The sequence below is a fragment of the Electrona antarctica genome (assembly GCF_951216825.1).
Source record: "Electrona antarctica genome assembly, chromosome: 13".
In the NCBI taxonomy this organism is placed as follows: Eukaryota; Metazoa; Chordata; class Actinopteri; order Myctophiformes; family Myctophidae; genus Electrona; species Electrona antarctica.
Genome location: NC_136794.1, coordinates 42,478,004 through 42,492,119, shown reverse-complemented (window position 1 = coordinate 42,492,119; position 14,116 = coordinate 42,478,004). Strand labels below are relative to the sequence as shown.

Genomic DNA, 14,116 nt, shown 5'->3' with positions numbered 1-14,116 from the left:
CATGTTATTAGACACCTTTAGAAACACATTGGTGAAGAAATTTCTTGGTAACGATTTAGTTCCCAGATTGGTCAAATACCTGATAAAATGCCCTTACTGCCCGGGGTCTGGACAGGGCCCCTGCCCAGGGTCCATATATGGAGCTGGTCTGTTCTGACATCATTGTGACGTCTGCATAGACTGCATATTTGGGTGTGCCTGACAAAGAACTCCAGATATGGGCATACAAGGGACACAGACATAATATCTGGGTGGGGCATGCATTTCCAACTTGCATCGTTCCAAGTAGGCCAGTGCCCAACGGCCACCGCTGTAGAGGCCAGGGCCGCTGTAGAGGCCCCGGGCACTGCTTTAGTACATTTGTAATTAAGTCATCTTTATTCAATAACAAAACAAATACAAATCATAACAAATGCAATACAAGTACATAAACCAGAGCAAAAGAGATAAAGAATACAGAGATAAATCATAATATAAATTAGAAACTGGTTTAGGGAGAAAGGATGGTGATAAATGTTTGGTACACTGGGTGTGTCATATTCAGTATTTAGTAAATGTCTTTTTAACTTGTAAAGTTAGGCGGTCTAAACACTACAAACATGGAAGTGTGAGCTTTAGAACCGTGCTTTTCAAAGTGGGGGCCAATAGGCCTATCTCACAGCCCGCTTTTCACGCCCACTTCCGGTAAATAGTGGTGTCATTAACATTAGCATTTACACGTTTTTCACGTTTTTCTCTGGAGAATCTAAGTACATTTTCTAATGTAAAAATGTGACAGACCAATATTTTTATGAAGCAAACAAGATGGTAAATCAGCTCGAACAGATAGAACAAACCTTACCTTGAGAAAACAAAAGTTGTAGACTTCTTAAATTACCTCTGTTAACATGTAGCGTCTATGGAGTGACGTCACGATATCACCACTAACCCCGAAAGGGGGCGTATTAAGGGGGGCGGGGAAATTCTGTGAGATAGGCTTATTGGAAAGGAGGGAAATAAATACATAAATCACTTTCAACCTGGCGTCCTTATTTTGAGTCTACACAAGAATGCTACGAATGGTGTCACATGGACAGACCGCATCAGAAATGTGGACCTCTGTGGGTGCCTACAACGGGTCACAGACAAAGTCAGAGAGAGAAGGATGCGGCTGGCAGGGCACTGCGTCAGGAACTTGAGGCAAGTAAATTGACTATGGGAGCCAACCCAGAGCAAAGCCAGGAGGGGAAAGAAGCGTATGTAGACGTACTGCGGCGTGACAGCTTAGCTAACAACACTACAGAGCTCAAGAACCTGATGTTAGATAGGAAAGGAGTGGAGGGCAGCGATCCAGGAATCCTGACTTGGTGTTGGCTAGACCTCACTCTCTCTCTCTCTACGTCGTCCTCAGATTGATTGATTGATTGATTGAAGAATTTATTAACAGTTTGCAGAATTACAGTACATTTCAAGCACAAACTCAATACAAAGGCTGTTAACTGTGAGTGGACGACCCAATTAAGCATTACACTTGTTTCCAATAGGGTCCACCATGTTCAAATCATCAAAACATTTAGAGACGTACAAATAGACACTTCTATAGACAGAACAGGAATTCATCATAAATGTATATGAATAAGATAAGATGAGCTCATAAGATGAGCCCTCCATCGGCGTCTCCAGTCATCTCGGTTCTCCATACATCTGGCCAGCTCATTTGTGCTTTCTGCACCAGCATCTTTCTTTAGTATGTCCACACAGGTAGGTGTGGGACGTCCTCTCGATCGATGCCCGTGTGTTGGTTCCCACAGTACAAGCTTTTTGCCCGGGAGTTCTTGGTGTCGGTGGCAGTGGCCAGCTAGTCTCATCCAGCTAGTCTCATCCTCCTGCTATATTCTCTGTTACACTTGGTAATGCCCCGTACAGACGCTTGTTGGTGATGTTGAACATTCTGGTGTAGCACCCGTCCAGGGATTTCTGTAGGGCTTGTGGACTCTTGCAACTAATTATTGTCAAATAATTTGACAATTTGACACATTGTGAGCTTGTAGATCAGATATTTGGTTATTCTTTTGTCTCCCCTAGGCCCCTACACACATGCACACACATGCACACACGCACGCATTTCCTTCATTCATCCTGGAAGAGAAGTTGGAACAGGCAAAAACATGACCTTGTGCGCATCTCACGCGGGAAACCACACTTCCAGGCTACTGTGTTATATCAGCATTTTCTTTGACAATCTGCCCAGTTCCTGTCATTAACGCTGCTCTCTCTCATTCACTGTCTCTGTACTGTATGTTCCAGAAAGGATCCCTAGGTCCAGAGCCGTACCACAGCGGGCCCCTGGAGGACCCCCCGGCAAGAAACTGACCCCTAAACCGGCGTGGAAGGCCCCTGTCCGGACCCCCGCTCCTGCACAACACAAAGTAGGATCCGCTGAGCATGTCCTGTAGTCTGGACCACACCCACTCCAGAGGGCCACATTGCATATTACTGTCGTAGCAAAAGAATAGCCGATCTACGCGTCGCATTTGAGCTTGTAGATCAGCAGCTTTTGCTATATTTGAATTGAAAATCCTTTATCCAATTATCTTTTGGTATTTCTGAATTGGAATCCAGAAAAGTTTCATTTTGATTTAATTTCAAATACTGTCAAATACATTGGACATCAAAAAGACAATAACCTTTTAATACTACTCATTAAGCTACTAATATAGACTGAAGTAATTAAAGCGGGTCATGTTTGCATGTTTGTAACAGCTGAAATCAATAATATATCAATATTCCGATATTAACCTGAGGGCCACATTAAATGAATTAAGTGAAGGTGGTGGGCCACATGAGGCCCATGGGCCGCCAGTTGCCCATGTATGGTCTGAATCAGGGTACATGTTTATGCAGTGACAATCTGCTATTTTCAAAAGATCTTTTATAGATGTTATACATTTGAAAACACGTAAAATGGGATATTCTGCATAATGAGTCCTTTCTACCTTTGATACCAATACTTTTGTACTTTTAGAGTATTTCTACACTGCAGTAATTAATAGTACTTAAGTAAAACATGTGAATACTTTCCCCAGCGCTGCCAAATGGTTATAACGTTTTGTACACTCTGAGTTAAATTAACGCTGAGTATGTTGCTGTGTGCAGAGGTTAAATTAACGCTGAGTATGTTGCTGTGTGCAGAGGTTAAATTAACGCTGAGTATGTTGCTGTGTGCAGAGGTGGAATTTGAGGCTTTGGCTGGATATGTGTTTCATGTTGGACTGTTTCCAAGGACCACCTTGAAGTGCTTCAGTGGGTGCAGAGTGGACACACGGTCAGACGACTGGACTGTTTGAAGTGGGCACTTCTCTCTGCACTCCGTTGCAGTTTGTTCTTTAGAGGAAAAAATAATATCGGCACCAAAATAAATGCTTTTTGAGTCATAGGGACATCCCTTTGGCTTAGTGGTTAACCCATTCAGGACGGGAACCCCTTTTGGTGTTTTAACCCATTCAGGCCTGACGTCGAAATTTAAAAAAAAAAGTTTTCTAAATCATGACAATTTTCGGAAAGATTTGAGGCACATTTTAACGATTTTTCAAAAATAGCAGATCTACAAGTTCATAGCGCGCCACTCGGTGGCGCGCTATGAGCTTGTAGATCTGCTATTTTTCAATAGCTAAATTATAACATAATGTTTAAAACACCAAAAGGGGTTCTCGCCCAAAATGGGTTAATGGTTAATGTGGTTAAACGCTAACGTGACATGGATGCGTTCCAGGTCTCAATGGATTAAGGATTATGTTAAACTTTAGCTATTGAAAAATTGCAGCGCTACGAGCTTGTAGATCTGCTATTTTTGAAAAATCTTGAAAATATGGCTCAAATCTTTGAATATACTCTTTCACAGCGAACGTTTTTAACTCAAATCTTTGCTTCTGGGGGGTCCCTGGAACAACATATTTTCATATGGGGGTCGGCGGCCAAATACAGATAATTCTGGGGTTCCTTCACATGAAAAAGGTTGAGATTTATAAGACATTTGTAGAATATTGTCTCAGGTCTAAATGATGTTGGCTTTCCACGCGGGAGACCCGTGTTCCATTCCCGGGTGTTACCCACGTATGTTTTATTGTGTCGCAGCTGTTCCATTTGAGACCAGGACCACAGGTTGACCCGGCAGTCGGACACGCAGACGGTCAACACGCAGGCGGACACGCAGGCGGTCAACACGCAGTCAGACACGCAGACGGTCAACACGCAGTCAGACACGCAGGCGGTCAACACGCAGGCGGTCAACACGCAGTCGGACACGCAGGCGGACACGCAGGCGGTCAACACGCAGTCGGACACGCAGGCGGACACGCAGGCGGTCAACACGCAGACGGACACGCAGGCGGTCAACACGCAGTCGGACACGCATGCGGTCAACACGCAGTCAGACACGCAGACGGTCAACAGGATCAACGGTAAGGAAGTTTCAGCTCATTAGAAAAATCACACCCATGTCAAGTGACAAGTGAGGGGTGCTCTTGTCATCATACATCATCACATTCCAGCCAATCGCAATTTGCGTCCTCACTTTTTCGTTTTAAATTTTCTGTCATTTTGGTCCAGCTTTTAGTGTGTGTCCACAAACTTTGTCCTACACAAACATTAAATTCACATTGACAATGAATGGACAATTTTACGTCATAGTCAAATTACTTTTCTTAGTGTAAACACTAAGAAACACTAGTGTAGTGTAAACACAAACATTGTGTAACACAAACACCGATGACGAAGGTGAGGACACAAATTGTGATTGGCCGGAATGAGATGATGTATGATAATGTACGATAATAAGAGCGCCCCTCACTTCACACGGGTGTGATTTCTTTATCCTGAATATGTACTTTGCTCAACCAATCAAATCATCGCTATGATTCGACTGTGATTTGACTCTAATACCACACACGCACACACACACGCACACACACGCACACACACACACACACACACACACACACACACACACACACACACACACACACACACACACACACACACACACACACACACACACACACACACACACACACACACACACACACACACACGCTGTGTTGCAGGTGGAACGGCCAGCCAGTCAGCCATCACTACCTACACTACCATGCCCAACTGGACGCCATACAGCGGAGAAATAAGGAGATCCCTCCACCTCCTTCATCTTCGTCTCCTCCTCCTCCTCCTCCTCCTTATGTTCCTCTGGCTCCCCACGCTGCTCAGGAGAGGCTCCTCAGAGAGGCCAGACTCTGGGAGGAGAGGAACAGAGAGGAGAGGCTCAGAGAGGCCAGACTCTGGGAGGAGAGGAACAGAGAGGAGAGACTCAGAGAGGAGTTTGAAGACAGGGCCGCTCCTCATGTGGAGCCCCATCAACTGTAAGTGCTTGTACACTATTGCATTGGTCCCCAACCTTTTTATACTGAAGTACCATGCTCTCCAAGTACCACCATAATAACTGATGTTAAAATACAGGAGCATATACCTGCCATTTTTGTTCCATTCCTATAAGCCAATAATGTTGCTGCTGCTCCGACAAAACTCTGTCTAATCACTAATCAGCACAACTGATGATATTTCTAATGTGATTAATCTGTTCTCAAATCTTCTATTAACGGCTAGGTGTGCTGTCATGCTCATTTCAGCACGGCTGGATAGCCTATTTCAACCAATTGCTTGGTCAGAAGAACTACCTGTAGTAATATCATTGATTGATTGAAATATTTATTAACAGTTTGCAGAATTATACATTTCAAGCACAAACTCAATACAAAGACTGTTAACTGTGAGTGGACGACCCAATTAAGCATTACACTTGTTTACAAGAGGGTCCACCTTGTTCAATTCATCAAAACATTTAGAGACGTACAAATAGACACTTCTATATAGTCAAAGAACAGAACAGGAATTCATCATAAAGGAGGTAAAAAGGGAAAATAAACTTATACAGTGAGGGGAGAAAGGGGTGGGTGGTGGGGGGGGGGGGGGGATTCAGATTTTACGGGGGGCAGTTTCAAATTGCAGCCGTCCGTAGGTGCCCTTTGAGAGCGGTTTTGAAGGAGTCAAGGGATTCGCATGACTGTTGGTAGGGCGTTCCACATTTTGGTTAACCTGACTCCGCCAGATGGGGCAGCAGAGAGTACACTGGGTTCCCCCCTCCTGCTCCCATCTGGGAACTCTCACCCCCTTTCTGAAACCAGCTCCTCGCCACTCGCTCTACACACACGCCCTCGATATGCGCGTTCACGCGAGGCTGCGCCATAATAAGTGTCGTCCGAAACCAAGCAGCCTTGAGTGGAAGTGGCTTATAAACAGACAATTGCACGAGTCCCTCCGATCCGAGTCCGAGTCGAGTAGCAAGTCATTTGGTCCAAGTCTCAAGCAAGTCTCAAGTTTTTCTGTTGTGGGCAAGTCAAGTCAAGTCGAGTCACAACGTTATGTCAAGTCGGGTCGAGTCACAAGGTTGTCGAGTCAAGTCGGGTCGAGTCACAAGGTTATGTCAAGTCAAGTCGGGTCGAGTCACAAAATTGTCGAGTACTGTACTGTACTGTACTGTACTGTACTGTACTGTACTGTACTGTACTGTACTGTACTGTACTGTACTGTACTGTACAAGCTCTCCTCCCTGGCCTCTGTGTGTTAGGCTGCACAACAGTGACACTTGATGGTGGTGTCCGAGTCAGCTTGTTTCAAGTCGAGTCGAGTCTGGAGTCATTGTCTTCCAAGTCAAGTCGAGTCTCAAGTTTTTACCCTTAAGTCCAAGTCGAGTTGCAAGTCGTCAAATCAATGACTCGAGTCGGACTCGAGTCGAGTCATCGAGTCTCGAGTCCAATACTCTGCTTATAAAGCCCTCAAGAGCGAGTCTGTGCCGATCTAGACTCGATTGCCTTGTGCAGCCCTGCTCTGTGTCCGCATGGAAACCGCGACCTACAAATGTAAGAACCACCACAAATAAATTATAAATAAACTCCTCCTAAACAATCGTCATCTGATGCAGAATAGACAATGCTCCAACTGATGTTCACAATGGCTCTTTATTTAACCCACCGTGAAAAACTATAAATGAAAACCACACAAACAAAACAACTTTTAACACAATGATTTATAAACACCATGTATGTATATGACATGTCATTTTTGACAGTCACGCTGTATTTCCTTTTTCCATATTAATGAAATCCACATGTCACACAAACATACACGATGCAATATAACTGTACAAACAAAATAACAGGTAACACAATTGCATGATGGTAACCATGGCAACGAATGGTGTCTGTTTCCTGTTTCTGCACAAGGAGGGCGAGTGTATTTCCAAACAGTTTTTTTATACCCAGCACCCTAATCAAGGGAACTTGATTCAGCTGGAGGGGCACTTTCTGACGAGGGAACCTCCCGAGAGCACTTCAAGTCAAGGGACTGGTTTCAGAAAGGGCCTGAGAGTTCCCAGATGGGAGCAGGAGGGGGGAACCCAGTGTACTCTCTGCTGCCCCATCTGGCGGAGTCAGGTTAAATTTTGGTGGCATAGGAGCGAAAATAATTTTGTCCCTTGTTTGTGCCGAATCTGGGTTGTACATGGTTCGTTGCACTCCCTCTGGTGTTGTGGGTGTGGACTTAAAGTATCTAGACAGGTACATGGGTATCTTGGTGGTGTATCGAATCTTGTGGACCAGACCCATTGCAAGATGCTGTACTCTGTCGTCGACCCTAAGCCATTCCAGCCTGTCAAAGTGGGCAGGGGTGAGGGGGGTGAGGCCAAGTAGGAGCCTGACCAGTTCTTCCCAAAACAGGGAAGTCTGGAGCCTAGTTTTAAGGGCCTTTGAGGTGCTGTGGTACCAGGAAGTGCATGCATAGTCAAAGAAACCTTGTACGAGGGTAAATTCATCTTTACGTGTGACGGCAGTGGCTCAGGGGTAGAGTGGCTGGATGGTAACCGCAAGGTTGCCAGTTCGAACCCGGGCTCCCCCAGAGTTGGTGTCGAAGTGTCCTTGAGCAAAACACTGAACCCCTAATTGCTCCCGATGTGCTGGTTGGTGCCTTGCATGGTTTCCGCTGCCATCGGTGTATGAAAGTGTGTGTGAATGGGTGAATGTAATGCACAATCTCTGTAAAGCGCCTTGGAGAAAGGCGCTATATAAATGCACCATTTACCATTTTTATAATATTGTCACCCACTCTAACCAAGAAGCCATCTGCCTTGATCAATATTTCATTCCACCAGTACCACCACTGGTACTAGTACCAGTACCACAAGTGGTACTAGTACCATAGAGTACCAGTGGTTGGGAACATCTGCACTATTAGACAACACATGATTATAGCTGGAAAAGAGTGGGTGAAATATTTTTTTGTGCGAGCTCTCAATATCTCAGTTACAGGAGTTCGAATTGGGAAGAGAGAATCAGAATAGAGCGCCGAAGTCCTGACGTCACTCACTCATCCTGGTTCCAAGGGGTTCGCGGAGGTTTTTCTCTATGGAGAATAACATGGGGTCATCTTCAAATCGTCTCATATAAGAATTGTGGTCCAAAAATAAACAAACTGTCACAGCGATATTGTCGGAGAGGTATCTCTGTATCGTTTACGACAGGCAGTCAGCCATATTTGATACAGTCTGTTTTCAAATCCGTGACGTGTGTCTGTCACGTCAGGGTGGCTGCGGCTCGAAATGAGTACCTCCAGAGGAGGCAGGATGCCAACCAGTACAAGCTGAGGGCTGAGAAACAGCTGGTGAGATGGCAAAACACTTTGGCTACACTTTAAAGGCTTCATGACATTCATTTTCTTTTCTTTTTTCCTTTTAGGTTTTATTCCACCCACACAACCTGAACTTTGAACATTCAGTGGATTTTCTGTGGTCTGGGGCTTTCTCTGTGTGTTCTGAAGCCTTTTGAGCTGCAATGAAAACAGTGACATCTGCTGAAAAATTGTGATGTCATATGTGGGATTTGTGGACTCTTACGTCACAGTCCACAGGCAAATCAGAGCACGTGTTTGAGCCAGAAAACCCCAGACCACAGAAAATCTACTGAATGTTAAAAGGTGCAAAGGTTTTTAAGGTGCAATTGAGCTCAGAAACATTATGTCACAATCCCTTTAAAACCTTATCACATGCTACACTTGTAATGCTACACTTTACTATGTCCTGGGAGCAGTGGTGGAAAGCAACTGAAGTGCTTTTACTTAATTAAGTACCGTACTTAAGTACAATTTTGAGGTATTTCTACTTTACTTGAGTATTTCCAATTTCCAATACTTTCACTTCTACTCCACTACTTCTTGGAGGCAAACGTGTTGTAACGTTTTACTCCACTACATTTATTTGAAAACTTTATTTACTATAGTTACTTTGATTATTATTACAAAGCATGCATTAAACACTTCAAACAGCTCCATATAGTACATTTCGGCCATTTGAAAAATTGCAGATCTACAATGCGTCGCGATGTACAGATCTACAATGCGTCGCGATGTACAGATCTACAATGCGTCGCGATGTACAGATCTACAATGCGTCGCGACACTTGTAGATCTTGTTGCCCATCTGCTTGGCACTCTAGCGCCTTCATTCTGGAAAAACTCTGGCAGCATCATAAGTGTTATAAAGCGTTGAGCTTTCCTCCCTCTGTGACGTGACGTGTCCAGGGTCTGCGTCCGTCTACCGCTGACGCGGAGCGCTACAGGAAGCCCGTCGTCGGAGCCGACCAGGAAGCGGTCCGAGACGCACAGCCACACCTACCTCAGGACAGGAAGAAGGAGCACGGTCAGCAGGTACGAGAGTAGCCTGGCCCAGCCAGCGTGCTTTCTGGTATAGAGGGGCGGGTAGCGCATGGAGCAAGTGCTGTATAAAAGGTGTAGGCAACTTCGACAATGGTGAGGGCCACTATATTTCCACATTCACTCCAGAGGGCTACATTGCATAACTATTACTGTCGTAGCAAAAATAGCTGATCTACGACTACAAGCAACGCGCTTTGAGCTTGTAGATCAGCTATTTTTGCTATTTGAATTGAAATTCTGAATACGTTTTTTTGCTATTGTTTTATTGCGTGCGTGTGTGCGTGTGTAGGAGTACCTGCGGCAGCTGGAGCTCATCAGACAACAGTATTATGAGGAAATGAGAGGACTCAGGAGGAGAGCGGAGGCTGAGGTAACAAAACAATCACCATGAACCTTTTCCTTTTGTTTTATATGATTATTTATAATCTAGTTTCTCGAGTCAGACTGTTAAGGGGGGGTGTTTTTCATTTGTTTTGCCAATGGGTACCCAGATTTTTTACAATCTAACTAAAGATATCAAATGAATGTAGTTAAGTAGAATTATGAAGTACCTGAAAATGGAAACACAGGTGCCTACAAGTAAACCTATAAATGTTTTACTTGTAGTTACGTTCTGGTCTTTCTCATTCTCACCTTGATGAGCTGCTCTACCACGACATTCAAAGATCTCATCTCTGCAGTCAGCACAAAATCAGTAGGACAGGAGCAAAGTCTGAGTGGCCTTGGTAGAGAATGGCACCATGTACAAATATACGCAAAAATCCATATTTGAAAAGGAAACTATGTGAGTGGTTGGGGCGCACCAGCGGACCACAGACTATACCACATAAATAAGGATACATAGACTTCTTGTAGCTTAAGTAGTCCTGAGATATTGATTGATTGAACAATTTCTTAACAGATTGCAGAATGGGTACAGTCCAAGGAACTGCTGAGAGGATAAAAGAAAAAGCACTAAGACATCAGGGTCCTCCAAAACGCGAATGACACAAATGTGTGGCAGTGAAAAGCCAAGTATATTAAAAAATATTGTCTATGTTTCCACTGTTATGTATCAGGTCCATCCACAGGTGAAACAAGGAACCTACCTGGTTGAGAAACTCAAGAACCCAGGACCACCTGCCCAAAGTAAACACCAAGACACACCCAGAGCCCCACCTGCTCAGGTAACAGGATCTCCTGAATGTACTAAACTCCTCAAATACACTGTAGATGAAACATTGACAAACGTTGACAAATCATCAAGCGAATATAATTATCGTTAGCTGCTATGCTCACTTGATGATTTGTCAAATAAATGTACTTACCAAGTAATATAAGTATACATTTCCCTCTGAAATTTTGGGTAAAAGTGTAGTTTTACTCTGCATCCAAATAAATAATCGGCACTTTGGCTATCAGTGTGTGCGGCCACTCTTTTGTCTTTTTAAGACTTTTAGATGTTTTAGATGTTTCTGCCGTGAGCTGGCACCACTACCAAGACTGGTGTGCGTTTAGCATCCTCCTGCACAGGGTAAAAGTGTTAACCTGACTCCGCCAGCACTGTGTATGGCTTGATCCCGCCTCTAGCTGCTGCTGATTGGCCAGGCCGTTTTGTGCCCGGGCATCAAGTCTGCCTGAGAGTTCCCAGATGGGAGCAGGAGGGGGGAACCCAGTGTACTCTCTGCTGCCCCATCTGGCGGAGTCAGGTTATAAAAGTGTAGTACCTCAACATTATGCTCAAGTACAGTACTTTAGTAAATCCACTTCATTTCTCCTGCTGAATGAAAACAGAGACACACCTTGTGGCATTTAATTATTGGAGTGTAGTTGATGTAACATATCAATGGAGGTTTTCTTCTGGAGAGTATAAGAAAACCTTTGACCATCTGGCTTAGTGGCTTCCACAGTTTAGACTTCACTACTGTAACTAGTAACTTTAATTTTTAACTCCTATCTATAATTTGCTTGACCTGCAAATTATACTTTCTATGCTCAGTTGACTTGTGATGTCACATGAAAGAGGCCAGTGGGGATACGTTTTACCCCTGCTTCTGGTCAGACTGAAATAAATACATGCATGTCCTTTTTGGAACTGTAGACTGCCTGATATGTGCGATATTTATGAGCTGACATGAAATTGTTCGTTTCATTTCATGTTTCTGTGTCCAGGACATTGAGGAGGCATTGAGACAGATTAGAAATGTTTCAATGTTTCTGTGTCCAGGACATTGAGGAGGCATTGAGACAGATTAGAAATGTTTCATGTTTCTGTGTCCAGGACATTGAGGAGGCATTGAGACAGATTAGAAATGTTTCATGTTTCTGTGTCCAGGACATTGAGGAGGCATTGAGACAGATTAGAAATGTTTCATGTTTCTGTGTCCAGGACATTGAGGAGGCATTGAGACAGATTAGAAATGAGAACAGAGAGGAGAGGAGGACTCTGCAGAGGAAGCACAGAGACAAGGTGAGTCCTGACCTCAACTTTTTGAAAGTTTTTAAAGAAAAAAAAAAGATGAAATAGCGCCCTCAAAAACGTAAGTACGTTTTTGAGGGCGCTAGCCCCAGCACCGTATAGATGAGAGAGTTGTGACAACTCTGTTCACTTCATGGGGCCAGTTCAATGGCGGCTCTTCTACATAGACTTCTATTGGCGAAGAGCTAGGCGAAGTGTGACAATGTCCTGGACCGGAGGTTGGCAGAATGCACTGTACTCAGGCAACAGCCCAGCTTTAATGATCTTAAATCCCTTTATTTTAGATAGTTTTTTTGTAATAGTACTACAACATAAACATTACAGAGACTTTAGTTGTCACTGTACAATACATTAAAACAGTTGTCATGTTGCAAACATGCCTAAAGTTTCTGATATTTGCGCCACCCTCGTTGAAAACAATGTATTTCAAACTCCAGCTTGTCACTCTCCAGGGCTGCATGAGCAGCGCTCGAGCGCTGTTTTCCACCCCCTCAATGGCGCAACTCTCCTTCAATGGCTCTGGCTATAGCCCCTCCTTTATACAGCTTTTAGTGTCCGTCCACAAACTTCGTCCTACACAAACATTACATTCCCATTTACAATGAATGGACAATTTTACGTCATAGTGACTGAGCAAATAGACATTCGATGGGCGCTAACCCATCCAACACCTGGCTCTGTTAGTCATGATGACAAATTCCCTAACACAAACATTGACATGCTGTATACTAACTACTTGGTGTTAAATTCCCTTTGACAATGGATGGAGAATTTTACATCATAGTGTCATGAGATGATGTAGGATGATGTACGATGATAAGAGCATGAGTGAACATTGTTCGCTGTTAGATGGCCCGTTCCTAAATTAAATGAGGTAGGTACTGTAGGTAGGTACGTTATTGGTTCCCAGAGGGGATCATCAAATTAAGAATTCTCATTTACAATCCTTTTGAGGGAGAGGGGGAATAGGGCTAAAAGAAATCAATCGAGTTACAGTACATATAGGGTGTACACAAGGTAGGACAGACATACGTACATACGTAGATAACAGTAGAAATGTTCATGTGTGTGAGTGTGACAGCCTTTTCGATGGGCGCTAGCCCCTGACATCATGCCAAGTTTATGGACTTTTTATGTTTGCCTTTGTGCGTGCCCCCCGCGACGTCATGTCGCAGCCGAGTCTAGGGACATTTGCCGTTACATGGCGAGTGTAATTTTTTATCTTCTTCCTCCAGAGGTCCCAACACCAACTCTCATTTTCGGGCTGACCTTAAGTTTCAGATGCAAGTGGTTCTTCGCACAAAGTTCTCCATCGGAGAATTCCATTTTGTACAGTCTCAAGAGTTAAATTAATGCTGGTGGTTTTTACTGGGTCCCAGACATAAATAAATGTGGGGGTCAGTCAGTGGATTAACAAACTGGGGGTCCTTGAAATGGGAACAAAAATCACACTTGTGTGAAGTGAGGGGCTCTCCTATCATCATACATCATCATACATCACATTCCGTGCTCAGCCAATCAAACCAATCAGACACAAAGCTGGGCATCAAAAAGGGTTTAGAATCGCTGAGTTAGACTTAGGTCCACTGTTGCCTGGGGATGGCCCTGAGCTCAGTGCGCATACACAGGTATTCTCCGACCACAGCCATCAGTAACATGCAGAATACATTCACGACCCACCAGGACAAGCCCGGGAGGGCGTCGTTATATATCCAGCAGCCGATTAAATGTAAGAAATGCACGGAGACGGAGAAGTCGAGGCACTGCTTCACCCGACGGATGAAAACCCACAGGCCGACGGCACAGGTGAGCGCGTTCAGGACGAACGCCGTTACCGAGAGCCAGCCCCGCACTGTCGTGAACCCC

The 14,116-nt window shown here is 44.3% G+C and overlaps 1 protein-coding gene across 1 annotated transcript in view; it reads left to right on the top strand.

Moving 5' to 3' along the window:
- LOC306934998 (serine/threonine-protein kinase Nek5) overlaps positions 1 to 14,116 on the top strand; it is a gene marked incomplete at its 3' end in the record, with an annotated part of 60,053 nt that overhangs the window by 40,259 nt on the left and 5,678 nt on the right. Inside the window, exons 12-19 of the mRNA XM_079517820.1 lie at positions 2,287 to 2,408; positions 4,133 to 4,439; positions 5,099 to 5,390; positions 8,664 to 8,742; positions 9,658 to 9,783; positions 10,082 to 10,162; positions 10,851 to 10,958; positions 12,161 to 12,241. Coding sequence (XP_079373946.1) covers positions 2,287 to 2,408; positions 4,133 to 4,439; positions 5,099 to 5,390; positions 8,664 to 8,742; positions 9,658 to 9,783; positions 10,082 to 10,162; positions 10,851 to 10,958; positions 12,161 to 12,241 — 1,196 coding nt within the window. The remainder of the gene's footprint in view (positions 1 to 2,286; positions 2,409 to 4,132; positions 4,440 to 5,098; positions 5,391 to 8,663; positions 8,743 to 9,657; positions 9,784 to 10,081; positions 10,163 to 10,850; positions 10,959 to 12,160; positions 12,242 to 14,116) is intronic.